We start from the raw sequence: 25,151 nt of genomic DNA on the forward strand, positions 1-25,151 counted from the left end.
GGACTTGAATACACTGAGACGTCTCCATATATATATATATATATATATATTCAATAGAATTATAATTAAAAATTCCTCGTTTTATAAACATATAAACTGTTTTTTCTCTTTCATCTCATATCTATCCTAATTTTTTTTCCATAGAATCAGTTAGCACATTTTTTTTTTCTTAGAATAATATATTTGGACACCTTAAATTACGAACCCTTTATTATTATTAATCCTTTTTTATTATCTTTCTATTTTTATTGCATTATATTACATATCATTCTTATACCTTTTTTGTCTCCCTAGGTATATCAACTATCATGATAGTGTTCATGCATCCATCATTTTCATTTTTCTTATTACATTTCCTTTCATTCCACTGTTTTCCATCCAAAATTGGATGTACCTTACCGTTTTCCATTACACACTCATATAAGTGATTTTTATATATAGTAGATTTGCTTTTTCTTTCTTTCCCATCTTCTTGCCAATTTTCTTTAATAATTATGTAAAGGAGAGCGTTCTTATATCCTTCACTCCAGCACTCTCAGAACTATGCAACCCACAAGACAAAGAAGCCCTCCTTCAAATCAAGAAAGAGTTTGGTAACCCTATCACTCTCTCTTCCTGGCTCCCAACCACCGACTGCTGCAAAACCAAATAAGGTGTCTCCTGCGACACCGATACCTAAGCATACCGAGTCAACAACCTCGACATCTCCGACCTCAACCTCCCCAAACCCTACCCTATCCCCCGTTCCGTCGGCAACCTGCCCCACCTCTATTTTCTCTACATTTCCCGCGCAAACAACCTCGTTGGCCCAATCCCCCAAACCCTAACCAAACTCACTAAATTTAGTTGAACTGCATTAAACTCAAAGAAATATACTATTTTTACTTTTTAATAAAAAAAACAGCTTTTAAACAGATAAAAACTTTATATCCATATAATTGAACTGCATGCCATGAAGTTACAACTTACAATTACAAGTTTAATTGCAGATGATCCTTAATCATAATTAAGTAGGACTTTTTTTATTTTTATTATATTCTTTTATTCTTTTTTTAAATGAATAAATAGTGTATATAGAGATTTTACAGTCTATACTGTCATTTGATTACAATTTGTGATTTTTAGTTAATTACTTAAAGTTATATTGTTTATAATTTTGAAGACTAAATAATGTGTATAGACAACTACTATTATTTGTGCGAGAACTCGTGCAACAAATGTCATCATAGATACGCTTTACGACTTGTCCCGTCATGCGTAAAGACAAACGCAGTGGACTACGGAAAAGGTGACGCAACGCAACTGAGCTCGATGGCTTCCCAAAGAAATGACGCTACAACCGTTGTACCACTTTGTTTTAGATTGTACTTTTGAGATCGATAAATAAAATTAGACATATTTTTATATTACATATAGTAGTATTATTGTATTAACCTTTTAATATAAAAAAAAAAAATCAAGTTTGATGAACCTTCGTAAAAAAAAGAAAGAAAGAAAAGAAAAGTACATTGATGAACAATTCAATCGGAGGCTTCTAGATACAACCAGGTACGCTGTGTTAAAAATGAAGAGTTTCTAGAAGGGAGAGAAAAGGAGAGGTAAGAAATATCTTTAAGTACTAGTAGAAATGTTACACGAATAGGATTCATCAATAAGTCCCATCAAAATGGTGGTAAAACAACTCAAAATTCACCTTTGGATAAATCTTTGGGTAGGCCGAGATAACAGAAAATTGCATTTCACATACAAGCTGATTAATGGCTAATTACTCAAACAAATCACTATCTACTATACAACATGGATCTCCCAATTGGAAACAAAAAATGGTTTACGAAGAATATTCAAGACCAATTGAAAACCTTATCACATAATAGTTCTAGGTCTATTAGTTGATGTTTTGGATTTTGCTCGGGGAGCCTTCTTTGGAGGGTCTGTAGTTAATGCATACATCTTCACAGCAAATAATTCTTCAGGGAATCCTTTCTGATCCTGATTGAACAAAACAGCAGCTTAGAAAACAGTAGTGAAACTAAAAAAGGAATGGTGAAAAGCACGTAGAAAAATCATGAGGGATATATCACATTGTTCTGTCATGAAAAATAAGTGACACAATTGATAGGACATCAAAGGAATCCTATGGTAAAAAACTTGAAAAGTTCATAAACGAAGGACATCAGCACGTGGAAACATCTTTTACAAGCAGAACAATAACGTGAAGCACAGATAATATAATGTAACATTTCAGGAAACATAAGATACGATTCTTCATCAATTGCCTTATTTAAAACATGTCCGTATCCTCTTTAGTCATAAGTAGGGGACCATGTTGAAAATTTCAAAAGGCTGTTAAAAATATCTCCAATCATGTATGAGATATCATAAAGAATCCTAGTATATATGCAATTTACCTTTGATTTGTAAACATGCAATCCACATCGAGAAAATAGCTCTTTGAAGTACAAATCAGATCTTGTAACACTTCGGTCTTCATTATCAAGCACAAATCCTGCACGGAACAAAGCAAGAAAACAAGATCCAAAAAACCATAAAGTAAACCTCCACCTAAACTAAAAGGTGCAAGGATAAATTAATTGATGACAGTAAAGAAAATTAAACTGTATTAACATCATTCAAGGCAATACTTGGGAGTTTACAAGAGGAAGGAATTGGTTGGGGGTCTATGAAGGGGAGCCACTCTCCACTGTTTGAACTTTGGAAGCCAATATGATAAAGAGTCTTGATTTTAAACACCCTAACAATATAAACACCCCAACCCAAAGAGTTCTAAGTTATCATGATATTATATTTTTAGGGTGTTTAAAAATCCTCTAGAATATCCATTAGATATTCTAACAGTGCCCTCAAACTAAAGCTTACTAAGCTTTAAGCTTGTTACAAATATAATATGGGCTCCACAAAGCTATTCCCATCTGAGTTACTTAAAATCTTGAGCTCCAATCTACTGTGCTTGAAACTGGTTGAAAAAAGTTCCAATGTGTCTTAAAATTAACTTATTTTGTCCTCAAAAAGCTAATGATCAAAAGCTTACTAATATGATTAGTTCTCCATGTGTGGTTTCTCTTTAACTAGTAACTCCACGGAAGTTTATTTGTGGTGTTGTCCTAACATATTAACATCAATTTATAAACTTAAACTTGTTGCTCGAACTCCCATCTATAAAACATTATCCCTCATAGCTCTGCTCAGCACTCTCCATGTTTGGGGAATATCATAGGAGGCTAGGAGCACATGAATGTATAATCTAATACTAAATACAGTCAAATTTGAGATATAGGTCTCAGAAAAGCTGCCTGAACTAATTTTATTAGTTTAACAAAAAGCAGGAAATAAATCATTCAGTATGATTAGAAAGACAGAAATGCAACAAAGATGAAAGTACCAGATCTGGCAATATTCTCCTTCAGGACAAAAAATCCACCTGGTTTGAGGCCAACCTATAGTAATGTATATGCCATCAAAGTACAACTATGAGATTGATATATTTTTATGACTTCAATTCAAGTTAGGGAAAATAATAATGGCAGGCAAATACTGCATAATAATGTGATTTAACCCCCAAAATAAGAAAGACAAATTATTGACTGCACCAATCAATTGAAACAGGTATAATAGGTTGAATCCAACAAAACCATCACAAGGTTACAAATATAATGAACCTAAGTTTATGGCTAAAGATAATCAACAAAAGCAACAAATCATCAATCTTTAATAGTGATAAGATCAAATATATATACAAACTTTCAGATTATCAAATATTTCTACATAGCCAAATTGCAAATAAGAGGTACAATTTATCCTAAACAAAATCAATTCAAACATTTAGTGCCAGAGAATATTTTTTGATAGTATAGAAACAGAAAATTCCTTCATAATGAATAGCTGTATATATAACACATACTTTTAGAAATGGTGACTAGTTTCATACTATCTAATCTCATTCGCTGCAATAATGAAAGACTTGCACATTACTAGCAAGCACCAAGGCAAATGTGAACCAAAACAAACAGTATGAATCGTAGGTGAGCAGAAATAATCAATAAACTAGATTAATTTATCAAGCATGCACTACACATCTTTGAATTCCAAAGAATTATTAGTAGACAAAGCTGAAACCTCAAGCAAATACTTAATTATGTGGAACCTTTCCTTATCCAATTTTTTTTTTTTTAAATGTATACCTTGACTCCAATTAATAAAATACCCTGATCTGCAGAGGATATTAATCAAATAAAGGACAACTTACCTTGGCTCTCTTGAAAAATGAAACAAAATCTTCATCTGTAAGATGACCAATGCACCATTGAATCCATATTACATCATATCTTGCAGTATCTGGTGTAAAATCCTAAAAGAAGGACAGCAAGAGGTGCTCAATAACTTACTGAAGAATGGGCAAATAGTGGTTCCAAAATGATAAAAGTCTAGACAAATATCAAAAGTGCCAGAGATGCCACATTAAATTGAATGCTTTTAGTATCATGTGTATGAATGGCCACAAAATACATATTTACTTAATTATTTTGGGAGCAGAAGACAGAGTAGGTACACATAGAGGGAGGCAGAGCAGACATTGAAGTTGTATTATTATAAGTATTGTAGAAGGTCTCTACAAGTATTTAAACCAATATGTAGCTGCTCCAATGCCTACATCTTTATGAAGATAAATGCAAGTTTCCAGATATTCATTTACTTGTTAAATATGAGAGTTCATAAAAGTAAAGCACACACCAAATATTGCCTGTGAAAAATTGCTTGCCCATTACAGCCAAAAAATAAGGAAAGAAAAATAACTGGAGTGTTAATAAAAGAAAAACATAATACAGAGGTCCATTTAAAAGTCTGAACTATTGAAGTAACATCTCAAAATTAAAAGAAAAGCTACTCTTCCTATTATTCAATCAAAAACAATGATGAATACCTGTTTCCAGGTAGGTAGTTATGTGCTTGCAGAGACAGATTTGGGGGGGGCTAGGGATGGGCTGCACATGGCAGGAGCTTTATAGCACCAGGTTGCACATGCACAGCATTGAAATAAGGCTAGTGTCTAATTCAATTCAATATTTCAACTTGAAAAAGGTACATCAATCAGAACTCAGAAAAGGGTAATGTCTCCAAAATGTTATGCTAGTTGTTGTTTAAATAGTGTTCACAACGACCAACTTATTCTTACTTACTCATTCTATGGGGAATATATGGCAGGGAGGTGACATGTTTAAATATGAATTCCACACTCTATTTACACCCATATAATATCAATTATCAAACCTAATGAAAGAAAGATGCTGTCATTTACATGAAGATGAAGAACACACCTGAAGAGGAACACAGTAAAAATTAACTGCTTTGTGCATATCTGAATTTGTCTGACATCCTAGAGCCAAAGTTTCACGTGCAGTCTCTAAGAAATGTGATACTGGCTCCAGAAGATCAACCTGAATTTTAGAGAAAACAAGAATGAGCGAAGCAAAAAATGAAAGAGGTACAGACATTGACATATCAGGTAAGGCCATCAATATCAGAATTCAGAAGCAAGCTAGGAATTCAAATGGAGCATGTTTAAGATAGTGTATCTTCATTGTTAGAACAAGGCTGTGGCACTAAAATGCTCAACCTGAACACAGCCAGAATAGTTATATAAATCAACCTAAAAGGCTAGCATGACCTGTTTATAAGTTAGGTTAACCTCCATCGTGAGACAACAAATCCATATAAGCTCAACCCAAACCCATGTATTATAGATTCTGCTCTATATCACAATCCCTGCTTCTTCTTTTCCTTATCCTTCTGAATAGGATAATTGCTTGATATCCCAAAAGCTGTTAAGCCTTGATTAATACACAATTACACATTAAGTAGAGTTGATCCCACCCCTGACCACAATGAATAAATTTGGTACAACCAGAGCTGGGTAGGCTTATACCCAGCAGTACACTTCAAATCTACGGACATAGAGGCTAGTTACCACTATGGTTTTGAAAATAAATAGCCAAAGTGGAATAATATGATCCAAAAAAGATTCAATCAAGCACCTAAAAACAAATTTCCTGATAATTTCACTATATTTCTCTTTACATGAACGGCATATTAAATAAAAAAAGGAAGAGTACAGCATCATTATCCCACTAATTCTCCATTAAGTTTGTCCTCTCTCAAACATGCCAATTGCCAACATTAAGTTACCTATCAAATATAAGCATAATCCCAGACAAGAAAAGTACCAAAATATTCTTGGCATTTTAAACATCAAAACAGCAGATGCTCCACTGACTTTTCATTAGAATTGTAGCACCAATAGTAATTACTCAAAATAAGCATCAGTTAGCAACTATAAAAGAACAATAGATGCTTGGAGTATGACAAGCCAGTAGATTGACTCACAGAAAATATACGTAAAGAAGGTAAATCTGACAAACCTCATTGAAGTATCTTATTAACAGATTTTTGGTGACTCTGCCAATGCCAGAACCACAATCTGAAATTCAAGAGTTTGCTGATTAGATCTTCCATGTACAAAAAAGAAATATTCAAAGCATTTCTTATGTTAAATTCAACGAAATCAGCTACAAAATTTCACAGCTCCCAAAAACACTCTGGAAATTAAACTAAAACGCAATAGCCATCTTTCCCAAGAAGGAACAAGATAAAGTAAAACCCCAGATAAAATCTTATTCGATTTGAAAATCTATGAAACAATATCACATCAGCAAGAACCACATTGATTCTCACAAGTGGGGCTCAAGAACAAAGAGTGAGTACCAAGAACAACAAGTGGTTGGTGTCTGGCATCAGCAGCATGAAAACGTTCAGAGAAGAGAATGTTCAAGAAATCCTCACTGCAAGTTATGTCAGGCTCGTTCACATTTGCAAACCCTCCCAATACCCCATCCATATTTGCCTTAACACCCTGTCCATACAAACAAACAAAACCAAAAACCAAACTTTACAACAACATACTGAAAGTAAATATATAAATTTCATGTCTTTGTCTGTAAAACAAAGACCCATTGAGAAAGAGAATGAGAGGAGAGGTACCTCCCAGTAGGAGACGCCGTCGCGATACCACTGGGTCTTCTTGCTAGGGTCACCCGCCTGTTCCCTCCACATGTCCTCGGGGGTTTTGAATTCACGGCCATCGGAATCTAAGCCGGCGGCGTCCATGCAGCTTGTTTTCCGGTAAGAGGGGAAAGAAAAAGAAGAATAGCACGAAGCAGTGAGTCCCAAAGTGCGAGTGCGAGTGCTCAATAGAGAAAAAGAAGGAACGCAACTACACGCATAGTCATAAGAGCCCAAATTCTTCTTCTGTCTCTCTATTCTTCAGCGTTAAAATTTTAATAAAGACAAAAATTTTATTTCAAAGAAAAATATTATTACTCTGACTGGATTAGTAAAATGAAAATGTGAGTTGTTTTTTATAAAATGTTTTGAAGAACTTATTAAATTAAATTGAAAAAAAACCTATGAAAATGTTATAAACTATTTCCATAAACTTTTTCACATAAATTCAAATAAATTCTTTTGAAGTGCACTTATGATGAAGATAAAATAAATAAAGCGAAATGAGATGAAAAGTTGCAAAAGAATTTTTATATTGGTTCAATTTTCTAACCTCGTATCTTTTTTTTTATTTTTTTAATACACTGAATATTTTTTAAGAATAATGCACTGAATGTTGAACAAGCACTGCTATATATTCTTTCATGATCTAACATGCTTAGCAAATGTATTTAATCTAATATGATTTACAGTAAGACACATATTTTTTTAATTAAATTCACTTCATTAAATTTATTGTATATATTTTCTTATAATTTTAAATATTTAATTTCTAATTTTACATTTTACAAAATTAATTGAATGCTTTCTAAAACTAAGATGAAACTATGTATAGTTTTTTTTTTTTGGTGGAGTAAACTATGTATTGTTAATTATGCATTTTACGAAATCACTTTCAGGAGTGTCTAGAGATTCTTTCAAAATTTAGTCAATATCCACTAGACCACTAGTGCACATTCGGATTTTGGTCCTGGAAACATTGTTTTTTTTTTTTTTTTGGTAATGACATTTAATAACAAGTGTGATTGATCCTATTATGGATTGTTTGTTTTCGTTTGAAGAGCAAAGGATTAGAGAGGTAAATGAATATATGAAATATTAAGCAAAGATACCTTAAGAAAATGGATGCTATTAATTCGAGTGGTCACCTTACCTTAACACTTCATCCCAATTCCTCAATGCCTTTTGTTTTTCTGTACATAAATATCTATTTTGATAACTTTAATCTTGAATTGAAGAAGAAAATTTTTGAGCAATAATTCGAAAGATAGAGTGTGTATTAACAATGGTACATGACCAATCTTCGACATCCGAGAGAGAGAAAGTACTTGCACTGTGCATCAGCTTAGAAGTCATGCACACTACAAATCTTTAATTTACCAGTTTAGCTAACAGCTCGACTTAAAACTTCATACACAGACACAGTTATAATGCAGTGAATATAGTATAATCAAATTATCACCATAACATTTTGAAAGTCAGAACAGAGACAACACTAGTTCTAAGAATTAATAATTCTGAAGAAAATATCCACTGACACGATGACTTATCAGGTTTGAACATGCATGTGTCCCTTAAATTTCTCCCCGTGAGATATTCTATGATTTGCAGACACGAGGCTAGCCTTGTAGCCTCTTGCTATAGTGTTAAATATCATGCCCAAGCTTGGCTTCTCACTGTTTGATTGGTCTATGCACATTAATCCTATAGACAATGCCTGTTTAACTTGATGAAAATTTGTTTCAGTTACTTCCATTCTCTCATCAATTTTTTGCTGCAAATCTGCAGGATTAAGGGTTCTTAAGTACCTAATAAATCCAGCATCACCTCCATCAAACTGCTCCTGCACCTCTCATCTCTAGCAAGAACACTCCAAACCTACATATCTCTACAATATAAAAGAAAATACCAATTAACAAACATGCCATAAACCAAGAAAAAGGAAAAGAGACATCACAAGGAAAGAAATATTGTTTGTGTGCTAATTGTCTTTTGTTCTTACTTCTTCGGTTGCTGTTTTGATCTCCAACTTTGAACCTCGAAATTAATGGTTCCATTTTGTCAGACAATAAAATACTACTTGTGTTGAGTTCATAGTCAACTTCAGGCCATTCATCCTGCAGATAACGCATGCATTCCACAACTCTCATTAACACTTTCACTCTATGATTCCATGGTGGACCTGATGACCCGATAGCCACATTTCAACATTTTCTTCTCTTGTCCATTCTGTTATAATGGACCTGAATTTTCTGCTCCTACACCACCCCAGAACTCTAAAAAGGTTCTTGTGGTGTAACTTTGACAGAACATTAAATTCTTCGACAAATTTACGGTAACTATCCCTCGGTATATCATCCCAGTACATCTCAATTTTCACTTCAGTACCATCTCTCAAGATCCCTTTGTAGATGTGAACAACATCACTCTTTCCTACCAAATACTTATTTGAAAAACCATCAATTGCTGCCTTTAGAATTGCCGGTGTAAACCTCCTACTTCTTTGAAGTTTACTTGGTAGAAAATCAGGCCTTTGGACACCAAGTAAATTACCATCAAAATGACAAGGATGGGAAAGCCAACCAATAGAAAAACAGCCTTAACTGTAAACCTTTTTTGATCCAAAAGAGCACCAGAATGAAGAAAACTAGAAGAGTTAAACCTTTTGGAGAATTGGGAATCAGAGAGTTTACTCTCTGAAAAGCAATTATAGGAGCGGTTGAGAAAAGTGAGGTTGATAAGGGGAGAGAAACTTTGAATTGGAATGTCACCAGAAAATGCATTGATACTTAAATCAAGAGACTGAATTTGGGTGCAATGGAGAACATCAATTGGAAAATCACCCTTCATAGAATTGTTGGACAAGTCAATGGAAATAATGCTTAAGGGAAAGTACTTCCAAAAGAAATCAAAGGACAAATAAAGAGGTGCAATGTTTGGTCGGTTTCTAAGATCAACTTTGGGGAATGACTCCACACAATTAGGGTTCTTTGGTTCATTGCAGAGATAGCTTGCAACAATAGTGAATCCTAATATTTTTTCAAGGTCCATCATGGGATTGGAACTGCAGTACCTAAGAGAGGGGTTCTTGAGACACTTGGAGAAAATTGTAGTGTTAAAATCTGGTGGTTGGTGTAAGTTTTTGAGGTCTTCTAGCACTGTTCCACATAGTGTTATGAGACATAACGATAAAATTATAGGAAGAAACAAGTACCAAGTTGAAGAAATAGCCATGATCATGAATGAGTTATGTTAGAGGACATTTGATTTCGACATAACAAGCACTCAAAATTTGGATTTGCAGTTGGAAAAGGAAACTAATTTAAACGTGTAGTGCTGCCTGTTTAATTTGCGTAAATTTAACTGTCCCCCTTGTCATTTTAGAAATCAACTGAAGGGGAATGAAAAATAAAATAAATCTTTTTTTTGTGTAAAAAAGGAGAGTAAATTGGCAAATAGAGATTTGTGCGTTTAATGTCTTACTGTCTTTCTATATAAAACTAAAATCTACTTTTTATATTAAAAAATTACTCATCTGATAATTATGATTATAAATATTTTGACTTTTATTCTTACACTCTTGTGAATCTCTTTTGTTCCTGTTATTACAAAATAACAAGAAATAAAACAAAAAATTTATATAACAAAAAATCTGAAAATGTTTGTATAAAAACTAAAAAAAAAGTGTAAAGATAAAAATTGTATAACTAAAAGGATAAATGAGTAAATTTAGTTATATTTTATAGAGGATTAAATATATTTTTGGTTAATATGAAATCAGAATTTTGATTTTGGCTTTTTTTTATAAAAAAAATGATTTTCATACTTTCTTTTTTTGACAAAAGGATTTTCATTTAAAAAAAATCTGAAATTATTGATTTTGATCCTCACTATTATATGATTTTTTTAATTAAATCGAAATGTTGCTTGATTAATATTAATAAGGGTTAAAGGTCAAGTAGTTAAAATGAAATTTAATTTTAAATTAAGAACAATATCAAAAAATAAAACCTAAGTCATTTCAGATTTCTATAATTTTTTTTACCAATAAGTTAAATAATTAATGGTACAACATTTTCATTAAAAAAAAAACTAAAAATAAAGTAGAGGGTTTATAACTCAACTGAAGTAAGTCCCTGTCCTAAGTTCAGACCATTTCAAAATTCAAATTTGAAAAGAGCGATAGAGAAATAGAGAAATGGCATTAGTGTCCGGAAACATGAAGGGTTTTTACCGACAGAAAAAAACCATCGCCACCAAAAAATCTCCGATTCTCTCCCCGGCCATCATCTCCCTCGGCGGAAAACCCGACCTAGAAGGTTAATCTAATCGCTAGGGTTTTCTCTCTTTCCAATTTCATTTCTCGGATTCCTTTTTGCGACTAAAATGGTGAAATTTCATTTCTTATGCAGATGAGCACAAGGAGAGCGAGGTGGTGCTGCGGCAATTCGACCTGAACATGGCGTACGGGCCTTGCCTCGGGATGACGAGGCTCGCACGGTGGGAGCGCGCACAGAGGCTCGACTTGAACCCTCCGCAGGAAATCGAGAGGCTTTTGAAGAGTGGGAAGGTTCCGACCGAGTCCTTGTGGGATGGTCGCATTTAGGATCCCTTTTGTTTTGTATGAAAAAGAAAAAAAGAAAATTAAATCCTTATCGCTTATTGTGTAGTTTTTGGGTTTTGCTTAGGAAAATCATCTTCTGGCTGAGTTCCTTGTTATTATGTGACTCTAAACCAAGCATTATGGATGCTGGTTTTAGAAAGAAAAAAAAATGTTGTTTTCTTGCTTCCGGTTGTTAGCTGTTGTTATAAATCATGATTTGCTCTGTTAACTCACTGGCGTCCATGCTGTGATGTGTGTGAATGTGAGTTATTCATAAACTATGAATTAATGCCTTCTTTCTGCATTGTGATATTTTGCTTTGTTAGAGTTAATGTTGTCTTAGTTGAAAGTTAGATTTGATGTTATGAGTTACAAAAAATGGTTCATAGATAAGGATAACCGTGTGCTCATAGACGCCCAGGGATAGAAAGAGATAGAAGAGAGAAGTGTAAATGTGAATATGTGATAGATGATGTATGATGTAATAAGAAAAAGAGATATAGAAACGTGAAGAGTGTCAATTAAGTGTTTACAAAGGTGTTTATATGTTGAGGATCTGGGTTGATGTAATTGGGATGATATAAACTGGTGTTGCTTGCTGGTTAAATATATTAACGACCTCTTATTGAAATAGGAATTTCTAGAGAATGGTGTGCCCTCTATGCTTGCTTGTATCCAACATGAACACATTGTCTAACATGTATGCATGTGTTTTTCTCCATCATTTTGAAGATTCTTTCATCTGATGTTCCAATGTTTTAGTAAGTGTGATACCTCTATTAGTATTTGATTCTGCTTTATTTATTTTTGCATAAACAATCCCTCAAAGAGCTTGGTTATTTTGTTTTATTACTTTCAATTTGTTCTGATGGCTGTGGCAGATTGCATATCCTTTGAAGGAGGTGGGGTGGGGAAGTATGATTTCAGTTGTGTGAGGAATTAGGTGAAATGAATCACGGTCCAGGGAGCTATATTAGACTGTGTTTAGAACGTGCCGTGGGGTAATAACTGCTGGCATTTCTTAATAGGAGCAAGAAAGAAAGAAATGACTAGGGGAAGATGAATTGCAACTTGCTACTAGGGGCCTGAATTGGATTTGTATGCCCAGTATCTTGTATATACAAAAATGAGGCGATAGGCAACCATCCAATAAATGAGTTTCTGTAATAAAAAAGTGCAAATGTTGTGCAATACATGGATCAGAAGCATAAAAGTCCTGGCAGTATTTTTTATTTTTTTTGGTGATCTCACAGAGGAAGTATCAGTGCAGGTGTTTTGCCTTTGGTAATAAAGAATCCTTGCCTAACATGATTTGAAGTTTTTTTTTTTTTGCTACAAACTTGCATATTAACTATCCCATAAATGATTCGAAAGTCACAATCTACTAGAAGAATAAAACAGATGAAAATAGCACTGCTCCTTTCACCATGTGGTATATGCTGCACATATACTTGAGTGGTTCGCTTTTATTTCTAAAGATGCCATGGCATCCCCTCAACCTTATTTTACCATCGGAGTCACCCATTTTAGGTGCTTTTTTTTTTCGCCCCTCATTTTTCCAATTCCACTCCACTTTTTTTTTTTTTCCCTTTCTTTCCATCTCCATTTTCAGGAACTGCAATGTGCCGATAATTTCTATTTTCGCCGACGCAGCTTAAAGTGGTTGCATTCTCGATCTCTTTGTTTCATCCATCGTAAAAGGGTCATTTAGGTTAATTTTATTAATTTATGATTTTTTTAGGAATTAATATTTAAATAACATGCATTAAGATACATCATTCGTTGTGACTATTGAATATTGATTCGAAAATTGAAAACAGCTAGGGTGGGTTTGATTGTGTTTTTATTTTTGAGTTTTTAAAAATTATTTGTATAACAATTTTTTAAAGAGTAACAAATGGGGAAAGATGTAAAAGAAATGAAAATAAAAAACTAAAATTAGAAAATTAAAATGATTCAGAGATGTTTTGATATTTTGTTGTTTCAAAATTATATATATCAGTTTTGAAAAAAATTTTAAAAAATTATTATTATTAAACAAGTTTTTTTATATTTTAAAAATAGAAAACAAGTTTCAAAAACAGAAAACAAATAGTCCTAAGACTTTGCCTTCTCTAATAGTTCATGCATTTCACTTGTATGAATGAAATAAGAAAAATGTTAGTAAGATATTCTTTTTAATATACTTTAAAGTAAATTTTGTGAGTTTTACTAAAAATCCTGAATCAACTCTCATTTTAGCTAGTGGCTTGCATGAAACATTAGCATTCTCGCCAATTAGGAGAAATGGAGAATAAGAAAAATTTTAACAACACACTTTGTCTACTTTCTATATAAGCAAATTTCAAGCTAAGAAAATTACATAATTAATCTTTTTTTATACCACGTGTCTAAAAATTGGATTTTTGGTCATTTTGTAAATACGGTACTGACCCTCTCATTCTTTACGTTCTTTTACGCATGGCATATAAATATTGTTCACGTTCCTTTCACAATAAGTGCATGTACTACTACTTGGAAAAAAATAAGAATGAACCAGAAAGATATATAACAGAAGGAACTGCTTGCATGTTTGTCACCATATCATCAACTGCAACTTAGGGTTTTAGGTTTATGCAAATATTATAACTGATACAGACGACTTTTAAAAAATGCTTAGCTTTTGGGATAATGAATGAGTGAGCTAATGAATAAAGATATATGCATTAATGCATATACAAATGTTATGATTGATGTAAATGACCTTCTCAAGTGAGCATGACATATAAAGATTGCTCATATTTGCTGCATAGTGAATAAATGTGCTAATGCACTGGCAAAAATAGGAATGAACAATAAAGATATGTGAAGGTGTAGAATGAATCACCCAAATATTCAACCCCTTTTCAACATGTTAGTTTAATGTAGTTTGCTTATCTTTTGGATTAGACTTGAGATCTGATCTGCCCACCGTGTTATCTTGGCCCAATCTCAGGTTAACCTAAAATCAAATGTGAAGTATTGACTGAAGTCAACGTTATGACCAAGGTATAAGATTGCTACCGTACATTGTCTTTTAGAGGTCTTAGGCCCATGGTAGAGAATTCCACTCATTTTAGACCCCTTGCAAATACAAAAAACATTAACAATGTCAAGTATGCATCAAAGTGCCTTTGTAGGTACTCAATCTTTTTTCCACTACATCTCAACATCAGAAGGAAAAAATACTGTTATATAACCTGGAGCTTGATTAGTAACATCTAAACCTCAGTCAAAGTTAATCAAGACCCAATTTAAGTTAACTCGAACACTAACTTGGGTTTCCCCAAATCTATGGAATAGAAAATCTAGCATAGGTCTTCTTATTCACATACTCGTTTTGTGTTTTAATTTGTAAGTAATTGAGTATGATTTAATTATATTCTTTTTTGAATAAAGGGTTTGTCTAATTCATCTCAAGTAAAAATGGGCTAAATAACCTCATCTTAAATAAACAATAAATTTTAGATAATTTTCTTATTTTAAAATTTCAGACTATTATTTTTAATTTTTCTTTCATATCATTTATGTGTAAAATCTAAACTTTATAATTGTTAATTAAAATTATACTAAAATACATAAATACATATGTAATAAAATTATGCAATATTAAAATCTTAATAATTATTTTTTAATCATTATATTCTTATTCACCTTAGGAAAAATATATATGGCTGTAATTTTATTTTTTATAATTTTTATCTATAACTTTTAATTAAAATTTATACTCTTTATCTATAAATTTTAATGAAAAGTTATACTCTTTATCTATAATTAAATTTTAATTAAAAATTATCATGAAAGTGTTGGAAAAATATTTAAAGCATTATACTTAGAAGTTGTAAAATAAATGAAAACTATTTACCTAAAGTTTGTGGTTTTAAAATAACTATTTACCTAAAGTGAATTAAAAAAATTATTATTAAGATTTTAATATTTGATAATTTTATTAAAATTTTAACTATTAAATTTTAATTAACAAATATAAAATTTTAATTTTACACATAAATTTATAATTATATTTTTAAGAAGAGAAATTCATTGACACTCACGAAAGATTTACATAAATTCTTGTAAAATATCGAGACACATTTTTTAAAGCATATATTTAATGAATGAAAGTCTTGTAAATCTTACTAACGTGGATCTCATTAGTAGATCTTAATGAATGAAATTCTTGTCAATCTTAATAATGTAGATATCTTTATAACTATTAATTATTTTCATCATTTATATATCTTAAATTTATTCGCAAATAAATGTTTTTTAACTTTTAAATAGACAAAAACTTATATAATCTTCAAACAGCAAAATAAATATTTAACAATAATCATATTATTATAAACCCCTGTATTAGTAACAATAATTTAAGAAGAACGATGTCATTCGAGTAGGCATATAAAAAAATGTTATTCGAGTAGTATGTTTCAAATGAACACCCTAACTTAGTTTTTATTTTAGCAATAAAAAAAATCATTAGTATGTTTTAAAGGCATAATTAAAATTCCACAAAAAAAATCCATAATTAAAAGAAATTAATGAATGTTTTAATAATTATGATTATTTAGCATTATTTTCTATAATAAATTATCCTAAATTAATACATGTCCTTATAAAATAATACATAAATAGTAAAATTTATTCCTAAAATATGAGGCGGAGAAATTGATTCTTGAAAATACAAAATTTAAATTTAGTATTTAAATGTATAAAAAATACAATAAATTAATCTTACAAGTAATTTAATAAAAAATTAGTTTCTAAACTTTACAATTTAATATCAATTAGTTTTCAAAATATAATTTATCATCAAATTGATCCTATAAAATAGTTTCACAAATTTAATAATAAAAATAATTTGTTATATTTTCATATTCAAGAATTAAATTTATATTTTACATTTAGATATTAATTTGTGATCGCAATGTCCCTTTTTAAGAAGGAATTTTATTATTTATCTTAAAAAAATTGACCGATCTTTATCGAACGGTTCTGATTCACTGATGATGGAAATTGATTCTCCTACCCATGTACCATTTGATGAAAATCAGGAAAAAAAAAAAAGATCATACCTTAAATGCATATCTTGTATGTTGACAAAAAAAATACCTGAAATGCATATTGACTAAAAATATTGGCCGTTGGATCTTCATCAATAGGATCCGATTGGTTGACGCACGTTGAATTAATAAATTCGCGACCTCAGGGAATCCGGGCACGTGACGACAACCATTTCTGCCTTACAAAAGGTGTCGAGAATTCAGAGGAAGAAGTATAATCATTGAGAGCGATGGTGAAAATCTCACTTGGTGGATACGATGATGGGGAAGGACCCAGCAACCGAACCCATAAGCGACGCAGGGAAGATGATGATGACGACGACGAAGAAGAGCAACAACAACAACGAAGCTTTGAGATGGTGGACCCTTCAATAGGAACTCAAGAGAACGAAGATCATGCTGCTCCATCCAATGATGGATCGAATTCTAACGGAAATGGGGCTGGAACCAGTACCCGGGATAGGTCCGTTCCTATCTTCGTTTCCGACCCTGATGTCCTTGATTGCTGCATTTGCTATGAACCCTTGACTTCCCCTGTGTTCCAGGTTAATTTCCCTCCATGCCCTTGTTTTTCTTTTTTCTGATCTGGGTGTTTTGTTTCTAAAGTTTGCATTTTGATTGGTTTTTCTTATGGAGATTGTTTGTGATGTTGATATTTTTTTTTCCCCTTCTGTTTGTTTGTTAAACTGATTCTAGATGGAGTGAGTTGTGTGAAGGGGTTGTGGTTAGAGGCTTGAGAAATTCAGTTGGGATTCTCAGCGTTTTAGGGCTGTGCTTGAATTGTGTGTGATTTTGAAATTTAGAGGAAAAAAAAAGGGTTTTAAGCTCTTGATCTTGGACTAAAGGTACAGCCTTTGGGTAGTAATTTAGGTTGGTTATTCGTATGAGTGGAGATGTTGGTAAAGAATTTTTTTTTTTTTTTGAATATCTAAAGTTTAGGTAAGTTGGTCCTTGGTCCCTAGAGTCAGGGCATGCCATAAGGCTCACTAAAGGCTTACAAAGGTATTTAAGATCGTCCACCAACAAGGTCCTCAGATTGATAGTGGATTCCAATTCACATCCTTGTAGTTGGTGAAGAAGTTCAGTACTAAAAGGAATTGACAAAGTGAGGGTCCATTAACCTAATGTTATGTAATAAACTCATTAGAGTTTAGCCAAGGTTTTCCTAGCTCCATTTTGTTCCTTTTGTTGAGTTTTTCTTTTATTACCTATCTGTTTTGTTGGTTGTTCCATGTAATGAAAAACCTAATTTGATAACTTCTTTGTGATTAAATGACAATTCAGTGTGAGAATGGACATATTGCTTGCTCTATTTGCTGTGTGAGACTCAGTAACAAGTGTCCCATGTGTTCAATGCCCATTGGGTATAACCGTTGCCGGGCTATTGAGAAGGTCTTGGAGTGTATTAAAATGTCATGCCCGAATGCAAATTATGGCTGCAAAGAGACACTTAGTTACAGCAAGAAAAACGAACATGAGAAGGAATGCATCTATCTGCCATGTTCATGCCCTTTTACTGGTTGTGATTTTATTGCCTCATCCAAGGAGTTATTCCTCCACTTTAGCCATAGACATGTAGGCTCTGGAACACAGTTTACATATGATAAATTTTTCACTGTCTTCTTAAGTATTAACCAGAGAACAGTTGTTCTTAAAGAGAAAAGTGATGGTAATCTGTTCGTTGTTCACAATAACCTCGAGCATCTGGGGAACATAGTCCGCATTAGCTGCATTGGTCCCAAGTCCACGACAGAGTTTCAGTATGAAGTCTTGGCTAGGCATCAAGGAAACGCTTTGATTCTACAATCTTTTACCAAGATTGTGCAAGGGCAATATACTGATGCTCCATCTAGTACGTTCCTTTTGATTCCGTCTTGTTTGTTTGGCTCTCCACATCTGAAACTGGATATTCGCATAAAGTCACACCATTAAACCTTGGATGAAGATTGATGGAGGCTGTGCTTTCGTTTATTGCTGTATGTACTGGTTATCAAATAGTTTATTCCATGCAGCTCAGTTGACTTTTGTCAAGAAGGTTGCAGTCATTAAGTAGGAAACTAAAGAACGTTTTTATGCATGCATATCCTACAAATATGAAGTATGCTTAAACTCTATTATTACATATGGATTTGTTCGTGTCTTAAAATACACAAAATGTGTTAAAATGCAACAGTTGTTGTTGGTAAAGTTTTTGTTCACAGTCACAGTGCGCAGAGCTTTTCATTGGATTATAGTGGGTATTGTGGTAACGAAATGTACTTTATACCTTCGGCATTCTACTGGAGAATTCTTTATTTAGAGGTATGTTTATAGTGAAGTATTTCCAAGGACCCGAGAAAATGCTTTGAATGGATCTTCTGCATTCACTACACCAAATGTAGTGAAAATCTAATCGGCTCTCAAATTGGAAAGCTGTGCTTATAAATTCTTTAAAGCAAGTTAAATATTTTAATGCCCCTGATCTTACGCAGTGCTCGAGTTTGGATCCGTGAAAGATTTGCACTCTCAGATAATCCTCGGACTTCAATTTTTTATGATAAACATACTGCGTATTGTTACTTCCATTAATTGTTTCATTGTGTGAAGCTTGCTTTGGGGAAAAAAAATTCCAATTCATAAGTCCCAACTGAGTGGCCCAGTGCTCGAGTTTTCCACTTATTGGCATCGTCCTTATTGAGTTCAACCCTTTTCTTTCATCAAATCCTGTCATTTCACAGTTGGTACCTTTGTTTCAACATGTGAAACAATCAATGGACACTCCAATAAATAACTATAGAGAAAAAGACAGAATACGATATGGCGTCATAGAACCTAGGAAGATAGATATAAAAGAAATAATAAATGTTAATAGCATATTTGGTATATAAAGATATCTATATTATATCAAAGATCCTATTCATCGGGTCCTGTGTTTTCTGATCCTCATCCATCTGTTTACCCATGTATCCCTTGTTTCTCGTCTATGACTTTGGTATATCCCTTTTCCTACCTTGTCTTCAGGTTTTGTTCATTTGCCAACATCCAGTAAAACCAATTTGAGCCTCATTCAGCTCAAGACTGAGTTGAGTTGGGTCCTGAAAGCTTAAATGAAGAAGGTCCTGACTCCTGCCTAATACAGAATTTTCATTTTAAAATTGAGAAATGGACAAATTCCTTCTTATGTTCTTCTGTAATCTTGCTGTCCAGCAAAAAGAAGCTGAAGAGTAAAGAAGGTTCAATTTTCCCCATCTATTGAGTCCAAAACCGTTTTCTTCCAACTTCTAACCGAAGAAACTTTCTTCAAGCTAACGTCAGACGAGAGGTGACATACTTTTGTTGCCATTTTGCCTATCATGACTTCTCTATGATACACTTTTTACACAAAAATATTTGTAAGTTGGTGTTGCTGATCAGTTCTTTTAACCAATATGTTTGAAATTTGTTTGCATATTGAGATACCCATCTTTTTTAGGTAAGGACGTAAAGTACTACAAATATTAAACAATATACAATATACCAATCTTTTTTAGTTAAGGACGTAATCTAAGAGAAACTAAAAATCTATTGTATAGATATAAAAGGAGACAAACAAAAGACATAATGAAACAAGATGGCTTGAATGCTTAACAAACATGTACGTGCATCCTAAACCCATCTAATAAAAATAGTGGAGATATAAGGTTGATGGTGTGCGATTAAGAATTTTTTAGTTAAGGACGTAATCTAAGAGGAACTATAAATCTATTGTATATATATAAAAGGAGACAAACAAAAGACATATAATGAACACAAGATATGGCTTGAATGCTTAACAAACATGTGCATCCTAAACACTTAATAAAAATAATGGAGATATAAGGTTGATGGAGTGATAAAGAAAAAAGAGAACTAAAAAAATAATAATTAATATTTGTTGATAAAAAATATCTAATAATAAAAGTAGTAGAAAAACACTGCTTTATTACGCTGATAAAAAATACACATAAACAACCACTGTTGCAATTACAAAGATAGGGTGAAGTCGGTTGGATATCAGAACCAAAAGCATCAAGGCAGAGACAATCCATCCCCATGGCATTGATGATGACTCCGATGACTCCACATCTGCATCATACAAACTTGTCACGCTTGGTGCTGCAGGAAGCACGAGGCGTGTTCCTTGGGCTATGAGGGTCAACACAAGAAGCAAAAACAAGAGGAACAAGTTCACGTTGGTTGTGGCTATTTGCATGGATGAGTAGTTGGTGTTTAATTGTGATGAAACCCATAGCAAGAACACCACGATGCCAACTATGGCGAGTAGTGGAAGAGGAGGTGCAGATAGCAAAGTGTTCCCAGCTGTCCACGCTTTCTTCCATTCTGGTTCCCTTGTCTCGTTCAAAGGTGTAGCCATTCCTCTATATATCAACTTTTTTCTTGTGAAAGTTGTTAAAAAAAGAACAAGATAAACTTGAGTTTTAGTCATGCAATTCTTTTAGTTACACTATAGTGTGATATATATATTGATACGTACGAAGCTGTAACAGTGACATTCTCCTCCTATTAAATGACCCTGAAGATATCAGATATACTCAAATTTGAATAATTGAATTGAAGCAAATCCAATCAGGTAACAAGTTGGGATCTTATCCATCTTGTCCCTCATTACAGATACAGGTATATTAAAGGGGAATATATAATACGTTTTTTTATATATAATTTTTAATTTAAACATAATTAAATAATTATATTTATAATTTTCTTTTTCAAAACTAAAGAATTCAAGTTTTATAATATATAGCGAGGAAAATAATAAAAATATATTTTATTTTTGAAGTATATATATGAATGGAAGGAAAACAATAATAAATATAATAATAATAATACGATAACTAATAAAGATGGATAAGCAACTTAAAAAAGTATATGAAATGAAAGAGAAGTTAAGTTTATAATAATAATAATAACGCATATTATTTTGATTTTTATCTATGATATATGTGGTTTATCATTGGCATAGATTCCTAGGCAGGGGAGGTGTTCATCACACTCTCATCAGATTAATGTTATCTCCAGCAGAAGATCTTTAACTTTGGATGTTTGTCCACCGAGATGGGGTTTGTCACGTGTTTGAAGGAGATTCAATAAGCGGAGTACATTCCTGATTGTTTAATGTATGCACATGCAGCTTAATATGAAGTACGTGTCTCATCCTGGTGCTGACACTTTGTTTGAGTGTGAAGTAAGAAGTTCCAGTTACCTATGATGAAACCAAAAAAAAATAACACAGAACGACTAATTTTTGCCTAACTTTGTTTGATATTTTTTTAGTTAATATTTGTTTTAACACAAGTGCGCTAAGCACTGTGCGAATCGATCCAGGATCCAAACAAGTCGGAAAATTTTTAAATTTTTCGTAAATGATCGAGATATAAGTAATGGGTAAACAAGAAAAATAACTTTGGGCACGACATTTGCATCTTGATAAACAGTTTATAAAATGGGACATGCATAGTAGTGAAAATTTTGAAATAAGTATCATGTGATTACTTAAAAGTAGTTATATATAAATACTATTCCATTATAGATACCCATCAACACCTATCTTTCTCTTTATATTATTTTTTATTACATCATAATATTTATTATACCTATATTCTTCTCTTGTATCCCTTTTTCTTTCTGTGTTAAATAACATGCGAGTATCCATTGATCATTTTACTAACTTAAAAGGCCTGAAATGGATAGCAAAATTCTTATGGAAATAGTAATACATAAACATCTTTTCATTTTAAACATATTACCCACAAATTCTATAATACTTATATATATTTTTTTCATTTTCTTTTACTCACTAGTTATTTAATAGTATTTGGGATGTCTATTCATCTTTTTCCCATAAGATAGAAGAAGCAAGAGATACAAGTTCCTGATTTGGATGAATATATTGCAGCGGTGGAAGGCAACTTCCAAGAATTCATCAATATCCACAATTTGGAGAGTCTGCTCACACCAAACAAAAGCACCATTCTTCATATACACTTGACATCTACAACAACTGAAAGTACTACCGAAGATGTTCAGAAGAAATACCTCAAACAACAGCTGTTTCGGAACAATTTGTGACTAAGATTCTTAAGGAGTGTGGATGTCTAGTTCTACTCCCTAACGCCAAGGGAGAAACACTCCTTCACATGGCTGCAAGGTATGGACACTCCAACATCGCAACATTATTGCTTGAACATGTGAAAAGGCTTTTTTTTAGTAGAGTGATGATGAAGAGGCCATGATAATGGTTTCACCTAATAGCAGAAATGACGAGCTCTTCTAAAGAATGAACATGTGAGAGTGGCGGTGAAACATAATTGTTTAGGATATAATTAAAGGCTTGCTCGAATTTTAGAGTGAAACAATTTCATTCTATTGATTTTCACATCAAGTAAAAATCACGCACATGTGATTCCTCAATTTTTTTTGTTAAGAATAATTTTATATATGATTTTAATCCTAATAATTTAATAAATTTTATTTTAGTTTTTTAATAAAATTTTGTGTGTTGAGTTTTAAATAAAACGTTTTTTTTATTTTTTTTCATTGTTATTTATTTTAATCATTTTAACATTTTTTTTTGGCTTTTGTTTCTAAAATATATAAATCAATTGTTATTAATTCTTATCAAATATTTTTCAAAAAACTAATACAAAATAAAAAATATTATAAAGACTAAAATGAAAAACAAATATATTAAAAGGAATAAAATAAAATAATAAAAATTAAAAATAAGATTTTGTTTATTAAAGACTCAAGTAAAAACAATTATTAAGAACATCAAATAAAATTTATTAATTTATCTGAGACCTAAAATATATTTTAAGCTTACAAATATCACGACCTACCACAAACCCTGATACACCATGCATAAAATCGTTGAAGATCGAATTATGCCTATCCTTCATGAGGTAGCAATATTATTAGCATTCCTTAAACTGTAACCGTATTAGATTTTTATTAGGCCCTTCAGTTAATTAACTACAAATTCACCTAATGCAGGGCCAAATTGTGTTATTAGAATTGGCTGCAGCCAAACGAAGCTTGCGACTAGATAAAAAAACAAAGATAAAGATGTTATCTTGACAATGGTTTGCGTACAAGAAAGGCATCAAACCGGGGTTGTTTTACTCCTCTTGGTGCATGAACCTATTGGGATGCTTTTAATTATAATCTTGGAAGGCTATAGCTGGGATTCATATATACTTGAGAAGGATTTTTATTTTATGATGTTTGTATAGTATCTTACTCAACAACCTTCTCCGAGTTTTGGTAACACTTTTTGGTGTATATATATATATATAATATCTATTTGCCTTTCAAAAAAAAAGAAAAGAATGGACAAGACGGGCTAGTGTTTCCGAAGGAAGCAAAGCAGACTCATGTATTAGTGGCCACACTGATCAAAACCGTAAGTTTTGCAGCAGGGATTACACTACCAGGAGGTACCATACAAGATGGCGAACACAAAGGTAGCCCTGTTTTGGGGCATATATAGAACCTCTTTCAAAGCATTCATGGTATCAAACACTATAGCAATGGTTCTGGCATCTACTTCAGCTTTCATAAATCTTTTCACGCCACTGACTAAAACTAAATGGAAGGATTATTATTTCTCTAAAGCAGCTCTCATATTCACTTTGACCGCATCAGTAACAATGATTCTCGCATTCGCTGCAGCCACGTATGTCGTGTTGGGATCTTCCTCAGTTGGTGTTGCAATTATCACTACTGATTTTTGCATACTGTGTAATGGAATTTTAGGGCACTAGTTTAAGTTTCATTATGAGCGCGGTATTAGTATTCGGGACATTAGGCCCGCGACTTCTTGTTAGGTGGTTTCTTAAATAGGTTTCATTTATACACAAAACTCATGTTTATCTTTTGAAACTTAAGTATTCAATCTCTCTAATCCAACATTTCTCTTTTCTTTATTTTCTCACATATTTTAAGTGGATCCAGCGATTATACATTACTTATTTATTTTAATTCGATAATGCATTTTTTTATATTATACAAGCTTAATACAATCGCAAATTCTAAATAGGAACAAATCTTAATAAGAACCTAGCGTTCAACTATCGAGAAACTATTTAGTGATTTATGACTCCTGTTACGTGGAGATTAATTTAGAACATGCATACGAGGGTTTAGAAGTACACTCTCTCTCCTATATAGTCTTTAAATTAATCAAATTAATTATATAAGTAATCTCTAAAATATTGATTGTCTTATCTATTAATGGACAATATTTTATCACTATCACATATATGATTTTTAACAATATTTTTATATAATACTTAATAAAATATTGTTAATCTTTTTTTATAATATTTAAAAAATATCATTAAATATGAATAAATATTATTAATATTTTTTCATGATATTTT

The 25,151-nt window shown here is 32.3% G+C and overlaps 3 protein-coding genes, 1 long non-coding RNA gene and 1 pseudogene across 4 annotated transcripts; 3 read left to right on the forward strand and 2 right to left on the reverse strand.

The window, feature by feature from the left end:
* Window positions 1-1,596: 1,596 nt before the first annotated feature.
* Window positions 1,597-7,321, reverse strand: LOC100809415 (alpha N-terminal protein methyltransferase 1). The gene is made up of 8 exons (XM_006584936.3): window positions 7,054-7,321; window positions 6,778-6,925; window positions 6,435-6,493; window positions 5,334-5,453; window positions 4,265-4,366; window positions 3,401-3,455; window positions 2,409-2,506; window positions 1,597-1,989 (listed from the first exon to the last, which is right to left on the reverse strand). Exons 1-8 carry the CDS (start codon window positions 7,177-7,179, stop codon window positions 1,864-1,866), a joined length of 834 nt encoding a protein of 277 aa, XP_006584999.1. The 5' UTR covers window positions 7,180-7,321; the 3' UTR covers window positions 1,597-1,863.
* A 1,302-nt stretch (window positions 7,322-8,623) lies between these two features.
* Window positions 8,624-10,314, reverse strand: LOC100809948 (probable LRR receptor-like serine/threonine-protein kinase At2g23950; annotated as a pseudogene).
* An 891-nt stretch (window positions 10,315-11,205) lies between these two features.
* On the forward strand, window positions 11,206-11,906 carry LOC100799459 (DNA polymerase delta subunit 4). The gene is made up of 2 exons (XM_003531023.5): window positions 11,206-11,393; window positions 11,487-11,906. The coding sequence occupies exons 1-2, from the start codon at window positions 11,273-11,275 to the stop codon at window positions 11,678-11,680; spliced, it is 315 nt and encodes a 104-aa protein (XP_003531071.1). The 5' UTR covers window positions 11,206-11,272; the 3' UTR covers window positions 11,681-11,906.
* A 4,973-nt stretch (window positions 11,907-16,879) lies between these two features.
* On the forward strand, window positions 16,880-18,942 carry LOC100797881 (E3 ubiquitin-protein ligase SINA-like 10). Its single transcript, XM_003531020.5, has 2 exons — window positions 16,880-17,300; window positions 18,040-18,942. Exons 1-2 carry the CDS (start codon window positions 16,986-16,988, stop codon window positions 18,685-18,687), a joined length of 963 nt encoding a protein of 320 aa, XP_003531068.1. The 5' UTR covers window positions 16,880-16,985; the 3' UTR covers window positions 18,688-18,942.
* Window positions 18,943-22,201: 3,259 nt separating this feature from the next.
* LOC121175279 (uncharacterized) lies at window positions 22,202-24,678 on the forward strand. The gene is made up of 2 exons (XR_005892533.1): window positions 22,202-22,918; window positions 23,764-24,678. It is a non-coding gene; the product is annotated as an uncharacterized lncRNA (long non-coding RNA).
* The last annotated feature ends 473 nt before the right edge of the window (window positions 24,679-25,151 follow it).

This window comes from Glycine max, chromosome 8, assembly GCF_000004515.6.
Source record: "Glycine max cultivar Williams 82 chromosome 8, Glycine_max_v4.0, whole genome shotgun sequence".
NCBI classification, from domain to species: Eukaryota; Viridiplantae; Streptophyta; class Magnoliopsida; order Fabales; family Fabaceae; genus Glycine; species Glycine max.